General features: G+C 49.3%; 1 protein-coding gene and 1 non-coding gene across 4 annotated transcripts in view; both read left to right on the top strand.

Moving 5' to 3' along the window:
* TRA2A (transformer 2 alpha homolog) overlaps window positions 1-17,963 on the top strand; it is a 77,107-nt gene that overhangs the window by 45,067 nt on the left and 14,077 nt on the right. For all 3 annotated transcript variants that reach the window (XM_063921728.1, XM_063921727.1, XM_063921726.1), the window contains 2 exons: window positions 11,326-11,441; window positions 11,914-12,018. In XM_063921728.1, coding sequence (XP_063777798.1) covers window positions 11,326-11,441; window positions 11,914-12,018 — 221 coding nt within the window. The remainder of the gene's footprint in view (window positions 1-11,325; window positions 11,442-11,913; window positions 12,019-17,963) is intronic.
* LOC134929774 (5S ribosomal RNA) lies at window positions 15,136-15,254 on the top strand. Its single transcript, XR_010178635.1, has one exon. It is a non-coding gene; the product is annotated as a 5S ribosomal RNA (ribosomal RNA).

Raw genomic sequence — 17,963 nt, 5'->3', positions numbered from 1 at the left:
TTTATAGGGGTGTACTGCGTTATAAAGACGGCTGGGATCCCGACCGTTGGAATGCCGGCAGTGGGGTGAGCGCAAATGAGCCCTTTGGGGGCTCCAGGGGTATCGTGGACGCCCCAAAAGGGAGAATAGTTGTCTGTATGCCGGCTGCCGCGATCCCGACAGCTGGCATATCAAATGCCTCCTGGTTCATAGTGCTGCTCTGTGACTGCAGAACAAGCACACTTACTGTACATGTCCTGTTGCATGTGTGACTCTTGTAATATGTGACCTGAGCTATTCTGATGGCTATTCAATTTTCTCCCGTAGCAGTCACTAGTATGCTCCCAACAGAGCATTTAATTTGTTGCACCATGTGGGTTAGGTGCAGATGATGCACACTTCTTGCAGCTTCCTGGCATGGTGAGAAGAAATGTGAACATTGGTTTGGGTGCCCTAACCCAGAATTTAGACTGCTTTAGCCACTATACAAAACAGACTTTCTTTCCCCCACCTTAAGGTCCATTTTATTTTATTTTATACTGACCTCGGCATTACCACCTAGCTTGTTTGTCATAGTGGTAAATTTTACTAAAGCTTCTAAAAATGAAGTGGCGCCCGTAGCAACTGATCAGATTCTAGGATTTAATACAGAAATTGATAGCTAGAAAGTCATATGCAGAATCTGGTTGCTGTGGACAACAGCACAACTTATTTTATTTTTTTAAAGCTTTCATTAATCTACCCCTAATTGTTGAATGTACATACAGTATCAGAATGTGCAAGTAAGTAGCTTTTTGTGGGAATGCAAGCTTGTCTTACTATGAGATCTGTGTATGCATTTCTATTTTCTAGATCTCTCTAAATGTGAGGTCTTTCTACAATAGATATAGTTCAAGCGACAAACCATATCTGTAGGTCAGTGGCAGGTGTGTACACCTGATAAGTCTGAACGATGCTGTTGGCCCTGCAGCACAGCTGATGCAGATATTTAAGGGGATATTGTTCCACCGGGGGCTATCCTATTAACCCCGATAAGCCAGCACGAGCGGTGGCGTATCAGGGGTTACCTGGTGCTGGCTGCTGACAGCTCCATGTGCAACGTTGCTCCTCTGGTTCCCCCCGGTCACATGGCCACTCCCCTGTCGTGACTGCTGGCACTGGAGAGGGGGGATGCGGGTCATGGCGCTGTCCCGGCTTCCCCACAGGGGGTCACCGCACCAAGTGGCAGCTTCAAGTTCCGGACTGTGGTGCTATGCCTGCAGTCCCAGCCTACTGCTGCAGCGGGCATGGGATGCTGCAGGTTGTCCGGTCATCGGGGATTTTGTTTAGCCTGCCTCAGTCAGGCGAAACCAAATCCCCAGAAGCAGAGTTTTTTCTCGTGAAAATGAGGCTTTCTACCGAAAACACACCGGTTTCACTGAACCGGTGTGTTTTCAGGAGAGAGGACTTTTTACAGGCTATCCTGATTGATCGTCTATATCAGGGGTGGGGTACCTTTTTTATACTGAGGGCCATTTGGATATTTATAAAATCCTTTGGGGGCCATACAAGTCTGCCCCCGCGCGTGCCAAAAAATGGGTGTGGCCAGTTAAAATGGGACGTGATACACGTATGCCCCCAATAGTGCAGTGCCAGATCCACAATTGCCCCTCACAGTGCCAGGTATACAGATGCCCCTCACAGTGCCAGGTATACAGATGCCCCTCACAATGCCAGGTATACAGATGCCCCTCACAGCGCCAGGTATACAGATGCCCCCCACAGTGAAAGGTATACAGATGCGCCCCCCCCCGTGCTGCTTACCGTTCCTTTCGGCGGGGACACGGAGGAGAGCGCGGCTATGCTGGGCGGCGGCGTGTAGGACTTGAAACCAGCCGCCGGTTCAAGAGCCAAGCAGAGCTCGCGGACCGGCAGCCGCGGCTCCTGATTGGCTGCCGGTCCGCGAGCTCTGATTGGCTCACTAACCGGCGGCTGGTTTCAAGTCCTACACGCCGCCGCAGCCGCCGACAATAGCCGCGCTCTCCTCCGTGTGGTGACAGCTGAGATACGCTGCTGCCGGACTGAGCGGCAGCGTGTCTCACTGAGAGGAGCGGGTGGGCCGGACCAAACTGCTTCGCGGGCCGGAGGTTCCCCACCCCATGTCTATATAAATACATTTAAAAAAAAAAAATCGTTCAGAAACTTACGTTTTTTGCACACGATGTTTTACCTGGGCTAATAGGATAGCCCCCTTAATGTCTAGCTATGTGTGTGGGCGAACATCCAGCCGCCTGTACACTGGCTGCAAGGAGCACCGACATGGACACCACAACTGGGAGGGCAATACAGAAGTTTACTTATACATAGGCTTAGCATACTATCCCTTTAAACTGGGAACACGTGAATGACACGGGTTCTGTGACTGATTGAAGCAAGATGATATGCAAGCTTGAAGTCAACCAGCCACAGAACCTGTAATTCATGTGTGTCCCGGTTTAAAGGGATAGATAGTATGGTAAGCCTACTCATACATAACTGTATGTTATAAGTAGCTATATTTCAGGAAATTCTAAGTAAATATAAGTACCAACATATAGCGTAGCCGTTTAGGTATGTATAGATTACTTAATCGGCCAGTTTGTTCTTGAGTAACCAGCCTTAAGGGCCCTACACATGTAACGATCTGCCGGCGGATACGGCTGACGGGCGACCCGGTGGTGGGGGGCAGTGACGGGGGGAGTGAAGTTTCTTCACTCTCCCCGTCACCCGGCTCCATAGAAGTGCAGGCAAATATGGACGAGATCATCCATATTGGCCTGCATGCACAGCCGACGGGGTACCAGCGATGAACGAGCGCTGGGCCGCGCATCGTTCATCGCTGTTGCCTCCACACTCAAAGATCTGAACGGTATCTCGTTCAATAATGGACGAGATCGTTCATATCTTTGAGTGATATCGCCCAGTGTGTAGGGCCTATTACTCCTGCTAAGTGGAGTAACTGAATATGGGTACTGGTACTATGTGGAGATGGGCGTTAGTTTCCCTAAAAATCCCTTAAAGCTTTAGAAGTATTTATCCCTATCTGCTCCCCTCCACCCCAATTGGTGAATATCTTTTTCCACCTAGAAGACCTGTACATTCCTGACACCTTTATAACATTTGGTGATGCAGTGAAATAGGAATGCTGTTCTCAACTGTAAAAATGCTATATACATGTTTTCTTGCTCTTGTGACACCAAAAATTCCTTCAGTGACTCAATGTTGCAGCTGCAAAACTTTTAGCATTTAACTCCCTTAAGTTGAGCTCATGCTTTTGAGTTCAGGCTCGAGATTACCCTGCCTTCATGTTGGCTTACGGATTTCTGTGATGTGAAGTTATTTGGGTCATCGTGCATGAAGCGGTCTCTGAATGGTCTCATGCTTATACAGACCATTCTTTTACTGTAAGTTTTAAAGGAGTACTCAATCAAAAACAAAACTGCCCAACAGGTTTTATGACACTGCAAATATTGATGAAGATTTGGTGTTACACCAGCCTATACAGGTTTGGTAGTATAGTACGATGATCTGACTTAGTGTTGTGGGTGGAAAGGGTTGATTACTGATTCCCAAATGTACTACTACCTACAGTATCAGTTGGCTGCACTTTCATTATGGGACACCACTACTGCATTAACTATCACGGGTGATCGCAGGCTTTGTGAAGCACTGAAGAAATCCTGCTGCTATAGGAAGAATAGAGAGAGGCAGATTTTACCCCTTGCCGCCGCAAGTTGGATTATGCAGTGCATGCAACTTTGTGTACTGCAGTCTGTTGGTTCTACACAAAGATACAATGTCTATATCTAGCGGCTTGTTTCCTGATGTAGTCCCACATGTTTCTGTACTCTACAGATAAACGATCGCATTTCATATCCTGTGTTCATTTCATGAACTTAACGGGGAGGGTGACTGATGGGGCAGGCCGAGGTAATCGCCTGGTGGTCTCCAGCCCCAGTGCTGATTCCCGGCTGCCTTGCGGTGTCCGGGAATCGGCATAAGCCATTATACAGCTAAGCCCACCATAGCCAATAGGAGTTTGGGATGCAGGCTAAACTCCATAATGGCGTACACTGATTCCCAGGTGCCATGCATGTTCCACTGCTGTCACCGGGGAATCGGTCCGTAGTATGGCCGGAAATCTTCCAGGGTTGCCAGCGCTATCAGCTCGTAACTCCTTTTTCAAAAAATAGCCTGTAACTTGATCATTAGGAGCTGATTGGCTGGTGCATTATCACCTTCTACTTTATCACTTCTCCAGGCTAAGGGGTCTATTTACTAAGCCTCAGGTGAAGATAAAGTGGCCGGAGATAAAGTACCAGCCAACTGCCTCCTGTAATTTTTCAAACCCAGCCTGTGGCATGGCAGTTAGGAGCAGATTGGCTTAGTAAATAGACCCCCTACACCTGCCCCTAACTTCCCTGTGCTCAGGAGAGATATTGGGGCAATTCAGATGGTGTTTTTTTTTTTCTTTTGAGGCTCGTATTTGCTTATCGTATTGCTTTAGAAAGTGGAATAGACCAATGTTCCGGAGTGGGGCGCCAACATTTTTTTCTGTGCTTTGTAGTAACCAACAGCATCAGGTTTAGCAATGCAAACTGCTATACCGGACTGATGTACTGGCCAAGGGCCATTCGGTCACCCAAACTGGACACGTTTCTGCTCACCACCTAAAATTTTATATTAAAGCTTTTATCTGTTCCAGTATTGGGTTTCCCAGGTTAGTTGGTGACACCACTTTTATAGAGATATTGGGCAAAATAAAAGCCTTATGACAAGATAACGTTGACAGAAGGCTTACACACTGATAAAAAAAAATAAGATTTTACTCACCGATAAATCTATTTCTCGTAGTCCGTAGTGGATGCTGGGAACTCCGTAAGGACCATGGGGATTAGCGGCTCTGCAGGAGACTGGGCACAACTAAAGAAAGCTTTAGGACTACCTGGTGTGCACTGGCTCCTCCCACTAAGACCCTCCTCCAGACCTCAGTTAGGATACTGTGCCCGGAAGAGCTGACACAAATAGGAAGGATTTTAAATCCCGGGTAAGACTCATACCAGCCACACCAATCACACCGTATAACTCGTGATACTATACCCAGTTAACAGTATGAAATATAACTGAGCCTCTCAACAGATGGCTCAACAATAACCCTTTAGTTAGGCAATAACTATAAACCAGTATTGCAGACAATCCGCACTTGGGATGGGCGCCCAGCATCCACTACGGACTACGAGAAATAGATTTACCGGTGAGTAAAATCTTATTTTCTCTGACGTCCTAAGTGGATGCTGGGAACTCCGTAAGGACCATGGGGATTATACCAAAGCTCCCAAACGGGCGGGAGAGTGCGGATGACTCTGCAGCACCGAATGAGCAAACTCTAGGTCCTCCTCAGCCAGGGTATCAAACTTGTAGACTGTTGCAAAAATGTTTGAACCCGACCAAGTAACAGCTCGGCAAACTTGTAAAGCCGAGACCCCTCGGGCAGCCGCCCAAGAAGAGCCCACTTTCCTCGTGGAATGGGCTTTTACAGATTTAGGGTGCGGCAGTCCAGCCGCAGCATGTGCAAGTTGAATCGTGCTACAGATCCAGCGAGCAATCGTCTGCTTAGAAGCAGGAGCACCCAGCTTGTTGGGTGCATACAGGATAAATAGCGAGTCAGTTTTCCTGACTCCAGCCGTCCTGGAAACATACTTTTCAGGGCCCTGACTACGTCCAGTAACTTGGAATCCTCCCAAGTCCCAAGTAGCTGCAGGCACCACAATAGGTTGGTTCACATGAAAAACTGATACCACCTTAGGAAGGAATTGGGAACGAGTCCTCAATTCCGCCTTATCCATATAAAATACAGATAAGGGCTTTTGTATGACAAAGCCGCCAATTCTGATACACGCCTGGCCGACGCCACGGCCCACAGCATGACCACTTTCCACGTGAGGTATTGTAGCTCCACGGATTTAAGTGGCTCAACCCAATGCGACTTCAGGAAATCCAACACCACGTTGAGATCCCACGGTGCATCTTGAGGCACAAACGGGGGCTGACTATGCAGCACTCCCTTAACAAAAGTCCGAACTTCAGGCAGTGAAGCCAGTTCTATTTTGGAAGAAAATCGAAAGAGCCGAAATCTGGACCTTGATGGAACCCAATTTTAGGCCCATAGTCACCTCTGACTGTAGGAAGTGCAGAAATCGACCTAGCTGAAATTTCTCCTTTGGGGCCTTCCTGGCCTCACAGCACGCAACATATTTCCACCATATGTGGTGATAATGGTTTGCGTTCACTTCTTTCCTAGCTTTAAATAGCGTAGGGATAACTTCCTCTGGAATGCCCTTTTCTTTCAGGATCCGGCGTTCAACCGCCATGCCGTCAAACGCAGCCGCGGTACGTCTTGGAACAGACAGGCCCCCTGCTGCAGCAGGTCCTGTCTGAGCGGCAGAGGCCATGGGTCCTCTGAGATCATTTCTTGGAGTTCTGGTTACCAAGCTCTTCTTGGCCAACCCGGAACAATGAGTATAGTTCTTACTCCTCTTAGTATTCTCATTACCCTGGGTAAGAGAGGCAGAGAAGGGAACACCTACACCGACTGGTACACCCACGGTGTTACCAGAGCGTCCACAGCTATCGCCTGAGGGTCCCTTGACCTGGCGCAATATCTTTGTAGCTTTTTGTTGAGGCGGGACGCCATCATGTCCACCTGTGGCCTTTCCCAACGGTGTACAATCATTTGGAAAACTTCTGGATGAAGTCCCCACTCTCCCGGGTGGAGGTCGTGTCTTCTGAGAAACTCTGCTTCTCAGTTGTTCATTCCGGGAATGAACACTGCTGACAGTGCTAACACATGATTTTCCGCCCATCGGAGAATCCTTCTGCCATCGCCATCCTGCTTCTTGTGCCGCCCTGTCGGTTTACATGAGCGACCGCCGTGATGTTGTCTGACTGGATCAGCACCGGCTGGTGTTGAAGCAGGGTCTAGCCTGACTTAGGGCATTGTAAATGGCCCTTAGTTACAGAATATTTATGTGTAGGGAAGTCTCCTGACTTTTCCATAGCCTTGGAAGTTTCTTCCCTGTGACTGCCCCCCAGCCTCGAAGGCTGGCATCCGTGGTCACCAGGACCCAGTCCTGTATGCCGAATCTGCGGCCCCCTAGAAGATGAGCACTCTGCAGCCACCACAACAGCGACACCCTGGCCCTTGGAGACAGGGTTATCCGCCGATGCATCTGAAGATGCGACCCGGACCACTTGTCCAACAGATCCCACTGGAAAATCCTTGCATGGGACCTGGCGAATGGAATTTCTTCGTAAGAAACTACCATCCTTCCCAGGGCTCGCGTGCATTGATGCACCGACACCTGTATACGTATTAGGAGGTCTCTGTCTAGAGATGACAACTCCTTGGACTTCTCCTCCGGGAGAAACGCTTTTTATCCTGTTCTGTGTCCAGAACCATACATAGGAACAGTAGACGCGTCATAGGAACCAGCTGCGACTTTGGAATATTCAGAATCCAGCTGTGCTGTTGTAGCACTTCCCGAGATAGTGCTACTCCGCCGAACAACTGCTCCCTGGACCCTCCTGTATAAGGAGATCGTCCAAGTACGGTATAATTATTTCGGCCATTACCTTGGTAAATACCTCAGTGACGGGGACAGACCAACGGCAACGTCTGGAATTGGTAATGACAATCCTGCACCACAATTTTGAGGTACTCCTGGTGAATAGGGTAAATAGGGACATGCAGGTAAGCATCCTTGATGTCCAGTGATACCATGAAATTCTCCATGCTTGCAATAATCGCCCTGAGCGATTCCATTTTGAACTTGAACCTTCGTATATAAGTGTTCAAGGCTTTCAATTTTAGAATGGGTCTCACCGAACCGTCTGGTTTCGGTACCACAACATTTTGGAATAGTAACCCCGGCCTTGTTAAAGGAGGGGTACCTTGATTTCACCTGCTGGAAGTACAGCTTGTGAATTGCCGCTAGTACTACCTTTCCCCGAGGGCAGCAGGCAAGGCTGATGTGAGGTAACGGCGAGGGGGAGTCGCCTCGAACTCCAGCCTGTATCCCTGTGATACTATTTGCAGAACCTAGGGATCCACCTGTGGGCAAGCCCACTGGTCCATGAAGTTCCCGAGATGCGCCCCTGTCTCCACCTGTGGAGCCCCAACGTCATGCGGTGGACTCAGAGGAAGCGGGGGAAGATTTTTGATCCTGGGAACTGGCTGCTGGTGCAGCTTTTTCCTTCTTCCCTTGTCTCTGTGCAGAAAGGAAGCGCCTTTGACCTGCTTGCTTTTCTGAAGCCGAAAGGACTGTACCTGAAAATACAGTGCTTTCTTAGGCTGTGAGGAAACCTGAGGTAAAAAAATTTCTTCCCAGCTGTTGCTGTGGATACGAAGTCCCAGAGACCATCCACAAACAATTCCTCACCCTTATAAGGCAGAATCTCCATGTGCCTTTTATAGTCGGCATCACCTGTCCACTGCCGGGTTTCTAATACCCTCCTGGCAGAATGGACATTGCATTAATTCTGGATGCCAGCCGGCAAATATCCCTCTGTGCATCCTTTATATCTAAGACGACGTCTTTAATATGCTCTGTCAGCAAAGTATTATCCCTGTCTTAGAGTATTAATATTATCTGACTGGGTATCGGACCACGCTGCAGCAGCACTATTTATGCTGAGGCAATTGCAGGTCTCAGTATATAACCTGAGTGTGTGTATATATACAGACTTCAGGATAGCCTCCTGCTTTTTATCAGCAGGCCCCTTCAAGGTGGCCGTATCCTAAGACGGCAGTGCCACCTTTTTTGACAAACGTGTGAGCGCCTTATCCACCCTAAGGGATATCTCCCAACGTGACCTATCCTCTGGCGGGAAAGGGTACGCCATCAGTAACTTTTTAGAAATTACCAGTTTCTTATCAGGGGAACCCACGCTACTTTACACACTTCATTCATTCATCTGATGGGGGAACAAAACACTGGCTGCTTTTTCTCCCCAAAAATAAAACCCCTTTTATGTGGTACTTGGGTTCATGTCAGAAATGCGCAACACATTTTTCATTGCCGAGATCATGTAACGGATGTTCCTAGTGGATTGTGTATATGTCTCAACCTCGTCGACACTGGAGTCAGACTCCGTGTCGACATCTGTGTCTGCCATCTGAGGTAACGGGTGCTTTTTTGAGCTCCTGATGGCCTTTGAGATGCCTGGGCAGGCGCGGGCTGAGAAGCCGGCTGTCCCACAGCTGTTTTACGTCATCCAGCCTTCTATGTAAGGAGTTGACATTGTCGGTTAATACCTTCCACCTATCCATCCACTCTGGTGTCTGCCCCACAGGGGGCGACATCCCATTTATCGGCCTCTGCTCCACCTCCACGTAACCTTCCTCATCCCACATGTCGACACAGCTGTACCGACACAACACATACAGGGAATGCTCTGACTGAGGACAGGACCCCACAAAGTCCTTTGGGGAGACAGAGAGAGAGTATGCCAGCACACACCAGAGCGCTATATAATGCAGGGATTAACACTATAACTGAGTGATTTTTCCCCCCCCAATAGCTGCTTGTATAAACAATATTGCGCCTAAATTTAGTGCCCCCCCTCTTTTTAACCCTTTGAGCCTGAAAACTACAGGGGAGAGCCTGGTGAGCTGTCTTCCAGCTGCACTGTGAAGAAAAAATGGCGCCAGTGTGCTGAGGGAGATAGCTCCGCCCCTTTTTCGCGGCCTTTTCTCCCGCTTTTTTATGGATTCTGGCAGGGGTATTTATCACATATATAGCCTCTGGGGCTATATATTGTGATGATTTTGCCAGGCAAGGTGTTTATATTGCTGCTCAGGGCGCCCCCCCCCCCCCCCCCCCCCAGCGCCCTGCACCCATCATTGACCGGAGTGTGAGGTGTGCATGAGGAGCAATGGCGCACAGCTGCAGTGCTGTGTGCTACCTTGGTGAAGACTGAAGTCTTCTGCCGCCGATTTTTCCGGAACACTTCTTGCTCTGTAAGGGGGCCGGCGGCGCGGCTCTGGGACCGAACATCAATGGCCGGTTCCATGCGGTCGATCCCTCTGGAGCTAATGGTGTCCAGTAGCCTAAGAAGCCCAAGCTACCACCAGTTAGGTAGGTTCGCTTCTTCTCCCCTTAGTCCCTCGCTGCAGTGAGTCTGTTGCCAGCAGATCTTGCTGTAAAATAAAAAACCTAAAATATACTTTCTTTCTAGGAGCTCAGGAGAGCCCCTAGTGTGCATCCAGCTCAGCTGGGCACAAGAATCTAACGGAGGTCTGGAGGAGGGTCTTAGTGGGAGGAGCCAGTGCACACCACGTAGTCCTAAAGCTTTCTTTAGTTGTGCCCAGTCTCCTGCGGAGCCGCTAATCCCCATGGTCCTTACGGAGTTCCCAGCATCCACTTAGGACGTCAGAGAAAAAAGACTCCTAAAATAGGTATGGTAACTGTCCCAGTAATAGGCTGTTTGTGTGGAAGACTTTAAGTGACGTTGTTGACCCTCTGCTCCAGTTCTGTGCCGTAAAGTCGTACAGGGTGCATACTGTGCCATGTAGAACACAGTAGCCATGTCATCCATCCTGGTGTCACTGTGCACAGTACACATGGCATATAAGCCCATGCAGTGCCTGAGTTATCCTGCCGCAGGGTTACCTGGGAAATGCTTTCAAGAGTGTAGCAGAGACTCTAGGATGCGAATGCGCCGAGCGGCCGGTAGGTGGCAGCAAGTGTACACACTGATCGCTGCGCACCCGGTGCTATGTGCATGTGGCTTGTGCTCGGTAGCGTGGTCAGTCTCCCTCAGGATCACGCCTGGGGTTAGGCTGGACCGTGACGCCCGGACACGGTAATGGTGACACTGCCATGGCTCCTCACAGTCGGGGTTTCCTCGTGTAATGGCAGCACACAGTGTCCAGATTTAGGCCCGTATACCACCCAGCATATCGCGTCACGTACACAAGCCTGTTCTGTGTGTCCCGTGAAGCAGCGACCGGCTCCCGCACAGGACGGCCGACATGGCTTATTCCAATTTGGTGGAGCTCCAGCCATTCCGCCATCTTAGCGCAGCAGGGGCGGGTAGTAGCGAGCACTGAGATGGCAGCCCGGCCACGTGCGTTGGGTAGCGCGCCGCTTCCTCCCTGCACGTGCCGAGCTGCCTGCTGTAACCCCTTCCCTGCCGGCGCGGCCAATGCAGCGATGTTCGAGCACACATTACATGCTCCATTACGAAGTACGTGGCTTACTCTCTTGATCGACATTAAGGTTTCTGTATGGTCTTGTGCTCTATAGTGGTTATATTTTTACTTTTCAGGCCATGGAACACGCTAATGGAATGGAGCTGGATGGGAGGAGAATCCGTGTGGACTATTCAATCACCAAACGAGCACACACCCCCACCCCAGGCATCTACATGGGGAGGCCCACCCAGTGAGTAAATAGTCATTCCAGTCCTGATGCTCAGCTTTGTATTGCCTGTACTTTTTTATTCTGTTTTAATCTATTCAATATTATAGACCTTACTGCATATTGTTGATGGATGCTTTGACTGTAAAAATACTATTTCAGGGGCAGATATTTCCCATGAAGCTGATACTGATTTTAGTGTATAAACTGAACTCTAGCGGTGAAATAAATGAGCTGTGAGGGGGCGAGTGCCGTTACAATAGCATAATAATGCAGACACCAGATCACACCGTACTACTCAGATGTTTGTACACACTACTATATGGGGCTGCATATAGTCTCACTCTCACTGCAAGTGGTGTCGGGGCTAATTATGTAAATCCCTTAAAGTGTTTAAAGCAAATGCCCGTATTAGTGTTTATGGGTGACTGGCATTGTGTCGCACTTGGGCTGGTTTTTCAGAAATGTTAAAGTTAGCCTATAAATGTTTCTGCAGTGGAGCAAGTGGCAGCGGTAGTAGCAGCGGCCGGCGTCGTGATTATTATGACCGAGGATATGATCGTGGATATGACAGATACGATGAGCCTGAATACAGATACAGGTAAATTATGTTTTTGTTTTTCTTTTGACACTACTTTTCTCCTTTATGAGTGTTGTAGGCTGTCTGCATTTTACGTATATTCACCTCTATGTAGCTGTCAATATCTAAACTTGTAGATTATGGTTTTATCTCTTCAGTCAGACCATTCCCATATGACTTCACAGATGGTGTGATTGTTTCCTGATGGCATTGGCTAATGACGTCTGACAAAGCTATTCAGTTGTTGCTCTGTTGGGGCATGAATGCTATGGGTGTACATATTTCTGCTTGCAGCCTCATAAAGTGGCGAGCAGAAATGTGAGTAGATGGACACATCGTTCTGCGTGAAGCAAGATCAGTGTCCATCTCTGAATAGCCCCCTATATTCAGCAAATGTTATGCACATTAGCCTCCAAGTAGGATGGCCAATTCTGGGCCATACTTTTCAATCCTGGGAATTGGGATTACTGTGAGGTCCGGCTGGCTGCGCAGCATGACCTCTGACTTGATGTTATGCTGCGCAGTGTGCCCAGCTGAGCAGTGGGAGCCAGGCAGCGTCTGAGCCTCCTGGGGGGCGCTCAACGCTGCCCAGCTTAGAAAATATTAAGGTGGTGGCCAATCCCAGGAACCGGCTGATCCTAGCATTGACCACCAAGGCCACAAGTGGCGTTTCTTCTTCTTCTTTTTTTTTTTTTTTTTTTTTCTCTATCGTCCTAAGTGGATGCTGGGGTTCCTGAAAGGACCATGGGGAATAGCGGCTCCGCAGGAGACAGGGCACAAAAAAGTAAAGCTTTACTAGGTCAGGTGGTGTGCACTGGCTCCTCCCCCTATGACCCTCCTCCAGACTCCAGTTAGATTTTGTGCCCGAACGAGAAGGGTGCAATCTAGGTGGCTCTCCTAAAGAGCTGCTTAGAGAAAGTTTAGTTTAGGTTTTTTTACTTTACAGTGAGTCCTGCTGGCAACAGGATCACTGCAACGAGGGACTTAGGGGAGAAGTAGTAAACTCACCTGCGTGCAGAGTGGATTTGCTGCTTGGCTACTGGACACCATTAGCTCCAGAGGGATCGAACACAGGCCCAGCCATGGAGTCCGGTCCCGGAGCCGCGCCGCCGACCCCCTTGCAGATGCTGAAGCGTGAAGAGGTCCAGAAACCGGCGGCTGAAGACTCCTCAGTCTTCATAAGGTAGCGCACAGCACTGCAGCTGTGCGCCATTTTCCTCTCAGCACACTTCACACGGCAGTCACTGAGGGTGCAGAGCGCTGGGGGGGGGCGCTCTGAGAGGCAAATAAAAACCTTATAAAAGGCTAAAAATACCTCACATATAGCCCACAGGGGCTATATGGAGATATTTCTCCTTCATCCACTAGGGGCCACTGGAGTGTAGTTACAATGGGAGATAGTAGGTGGTATTGGTAGCTGGCACTTTAAAAATTCTCACACTGTGGCTAGCTCCTCCCCTACTATCTCCCCTCCAAGCCAGTCTTAGTTAAGTGCCCGAGGTAGCTGGTTCACTTGGGTTTAGCTGAAGAATTTTCTTCTTTTTTCTTTATTATTTTATTTTTCTTACACACACTCACAGACTGGCAGCTCTGCCACTGCCAGTCTGCACCGTGGGAGCTGCCGGCGGGGTCCCATCGCAGCTGCGTGCGGCTAGGGATGGGCCCCGGCTGAGGGAGACACTGAGCTCTCCTGAGTTGGCGGACACCGCTGCGTGCGGCGCGTGTCGCGGCCACTCCATCCAGCAGAAGATTCCGGCAGCATGGCAGCGGTGAGTATCAAAAATGGTCGGACACCGCTGCGTGCGGCTTGTGTCGGGACCACCCCACCACAGAAGTTTCCGGCTGGACGCCGCTGCGTGCGGCGTGTGTCGGGGCCGATCCACCAAGAACACAGTGGTGAGTGAAGTATACTTTATTTGTGGTGGCTATGTATGTTTTTAGAGCAATCTGTTTATTGTTGTACAACCCACTCCAGAAGGGCTCTCTGGGGCTGTAATGTACTTTATTGTATCCTTACCTGTCCTCCTCATGGAGAAACAGACAGGATGATTGGGGGAGGCTGAGTATGTGTTTATACAACCCTGACTGAAAAACGGGTGTGTGTCATTCTGATAACCCTCTGCTCCCCCAGCTCCCCGCACCCCCCGCACCCACTCAGCGCGACTCACAGAGCCGGCACAGGGATCCCGCTCGAGCGCAAAGCAATGTTTAAATTTGGCGCCTTGTACGGAGGGGGCGGAGCTAAGTCCCGCTCTGTAGAGCGAGCTCAGCGCTCCCTGCTCCCAGGCGGCGACTCGCGCTCTGTTCAGCGCAACACTCCCCGGCGGCGGCTAGCAGATACAGGGCTCTACTAGCGCTGTATAGCGGGCTCAGCGCTCAGCGCTCCCCGGCGGTGACTCGCAGGCCCAGCGGAGGGTACAGCTCGCTTCCCGCTTAGTTTTGCAATAAGGCGCCATAGCCGGGGGGCGGAGCTAACTCCTGCTCTGTACAGCGGGCTCAGCATTCTCCGCTCCCCGGCCACTGTTATAGTGTAATAGGCATTTATGTGAGTTTAATGCACATGGTGCTGAGGAGAATGTGATATAGTCAGAGTGGCTCAGCACTAATCCAGTTATCCACTATATAGATTTTATCGCATAGCCCAGAGGAGTTTCACTCTGGCGGCCATTTCCTCCCTGCACAGACCTGGCTTCATATTTGCAGTGTCTCCTATAGCCCAGTGGGCTAATCTTGCATACTCAGAGACAAATACAAATAAAGTCCCAGGTATATTAACAGTTAACCCGCTTTACTCAGCGGGCTCCCAGGTCTCCCCGTCGCTAGGCAACAGCTCTGGGATTTGTAACTTTTCGATACTTCAGGCTGCTGAAATATAGATACATTCCTCCTGCAGTAGAGTCCTCTACCCAGCATTTTCCTACTTGCAAATCAGGGAACCTGCTCTATTACAGTAGCTGGGACTCAGCTCAATAATAATTAAAAGGATCTACTGTGCAGTATTTATTTACCTACGGTGTGTGTGTATATATATACATATATAGTTATGTTTGTGCATGTATATATATAGATATATATATTTAAGTGCGTGTAGGTATGTATATAGATAAATCCATAAAATACCAGATATAGGGGATAAAAGCCTACGGCCACACCACCCTGAACACGCCCGATCTCGTCTGATCTCGGAAACTAAGCAGGGTCAGGCCCGGTTAGTACTTGGATGGGAGACCGCCTGGGAATACCAGGTGCTGTAGGCTACTTCCGCAATGTTTTCTAATAACAACATCTTGCACATAACATTTTCCCCCATCTTTCTCACAGGCTGGTCACCATTTTGAAAAGCCAGCGGAACCTCAGAGAAACATCTGGTGCACCTTAATTAGCGGTACACTAAATACAGGGCGGGGTGTTGCCTTCCCTTTATTATTCCTTGTTGTCACTAGTTACTAATGCTATTTGTAATTGTGGAATGCGTGTAAGGCATCAGACAAATAGCGCTGCGGCTCAGTACGCTAGTAGCGGGTATCTGAACAGGGGTTTGAATCCAAACAAAACTTTAAGGAGAACTCCTATAGCCTAGGGCTAAGACTCCTGTCCCACAGCGCAGCGTTGCTGGTTCAGGTCTCCGCTGCTCCAGAAAGTTTATTTTAATCGTATCGGTCACTACACATTATAGTGCAGACCTTACGTAGGGCTCTGTTTATTTAACCCACCTTTTCTCCTTTCGTTTGTCTCTCCTGGGATAGTCGAAGAATTCCCTCTTAGGTGTGAAGTATGCGGCGGAGCCATCTGCTTCGCCCTCCACGCACCTGCACACCCCTGTTTGATCAATGATGCAGGTAATGTCACTATTAACCAGACAATAGCTCATCAGGTAAGCCCTTGGACTTTGGTTTCCAAGGTCACAGGATCAAATCACAGCGGGACCAAACACACCTTTCCAAAAAGAAACTTTGCTAACATTCCATGCATTACTGATGTCTGTTTTCTGTGGATCTGAACCAGTGTCTCAGAATATACAGGTACATAATACAGCAGTTCATCTGATACTGCAGGTAAAGGAGGAGGACACGTCAAGTCCATCAGGGTTCCACGCCATTGACGAAAATGACAGCGACTGGTTCAGTTTCGGATGAGCTGGGCAGGCTCCGGTAGGCGGCCGACAGACACCCGAATACACAATATCAGGTATCAAACAGGGTTTGTTTTCCTATCTTTTCCCCGCAGATGGCAGGAGATGGTATCAGAACCTCTCTAGGGTATACACCTCGGTGTATCGCCGGTCCATCAAGCCGCCGTTTTCCTGAGGCAACCTTGCTCAGGGATCCATCGACATATGCGGCAGCATGGTTCTACCGTATCCGGAGCAGGTAGGTTGGGGAACAATTGTCCTCTAGGTTACAGGATGCTTCGCATCAGGATCAATTGATACTTTGATACAGGTCAGAATCACGATTCTGCTTTATGTTCCTTGGAGGTCTCCATGTCTACAGACTCGGACCCTGCATCTTCGCTTGGGCTGTCTTAACCCGACGACCTCTGGGGCTGCGACAGTGACAAGTAAACATGAAATCCTACGGGGCAGATGGTTCTGGGGAAGGAACTTTCTGCAGGATTTCTTGAACCAATGGAGGTAGGTCCACTTTGATTTCTCCTACTACTGCCCCAGCTCCAAGACAGACCTTTACTGGTCTTCCCTTTAGATTGTTTCGTGCCCTTTCAGGTTTTTGACTCCACACGGGTGATATCTTCGTCGCCAGGGGTTCTCAGGGTAAAAAGGCTGAAGCAGAGGTTCAACATCCTCAGTCCAGTCTGATTTTATGTCATCCTATACACCCATTACACCTGCAGGGTCCCAGGGTAGGCGCAGGTCGATGGGAGAAGGCTTGGGCGGTTACAACCGTCTCAGGAGTCCCTCGGCATGGGTCGGCTGATTTACGATGACAAGAGAGTCATACTGCAGGCTGCGCTCCATAGGTTTCTAACCGCAAAGGGTGTTGATCCCTGTTTTACACATATCATTTGAATTAGGACAGTTCTCAGGCCTTTGTTTTCTTTTCACGTTCCGAAGCCAAGTGGCTCGGACAGGCCTATTCTGGCCTTACAATCCTTTTAGTCTGTGATTGCTAGTTTAAACAAGAAAGGGAGTTTTACGTGTCCCTTGTCTTCAGAGATGCCTGTTTACTGATTTCCGTTGGACAGGCTTTTCTCAGATTCCCCCTTAACAGGATTCTCATTTTCACTGTAAGTCCTTTACTCTTCTCTCTTCCGCTCCCACAGAGTTTAGGAAGATAACAGAATAACTCTTTTTCAAGGGCAGTGGGTGACGTTGGTTCCCTAATGGGACAATTTACTGCTACTATCCCACTCTGTACATTAGGTGGCTTCTGAATATCCGGAGGATCCACGAGCTTCTGATTCGACACAGATCCAATTTATGCTCCGCATAGACGTTTCTCAACACGGTCCGTCAGAGGTTTTTTTCATTCCTCGGCACCAGAGACTCTATTTCTTCAGTCAAGTTGCGACGTAATGAGTGGTCGCCTCCATTCCTCTCGGAACGGGGGACAACAATCTTGTTTCCAGATCAAGCCACCAGGTCAGACTCCTGGGTGAGGGAACATGCCCCGGAGTTTTGTCAGCTGGTCCGCTGTGGGCGGAGATTTCGGATCGACCTCAGGGCGTTCTGACTGACTCTTTAACCCTTTATTACTCTCGGACGGCAGTAGCCGTGGAGGCCCTCAGGGCTCCGGGGAGTTTTCTGGTTATTCTATCCTGCCTCCTTTTCTATTTCTACTTCATGTTCAGTAACACAGGAGGGGATTATGCGTGCTAGTCCTCTCGGTGGCGCTGGTTGGGCCACGCATGACTTGAAGATACAGATACGCCTGTTGTCAGTAGAGGAGCCTTGGCTCCTACCTCGACGGGACTGTCTACTTCAACAGGCTCCTTTTTTTTTCTCCTTG

This window comes from Pseudophryne corroboree, chromosome 5 (assembly GCF_028390025.1).
Source record: "Pseudophryne corroboree isolate aPseCor3 chromosome 5, aPseCor3.hap2, whole genome shotgun sequence".
In the NCBI taxonomy this organism is placed as follows: Eukaryota; Metazoa; Chordata; class Amphibia; order Anura; family Myobatrachidae; genus Pseudophryne; species Pseudophryne corroboree.
The sequence above is the reverse complement of the archived record's forward strand: the minus strand, read 5'-3'. Positions and strand labels throughout refer to the sequence as shown.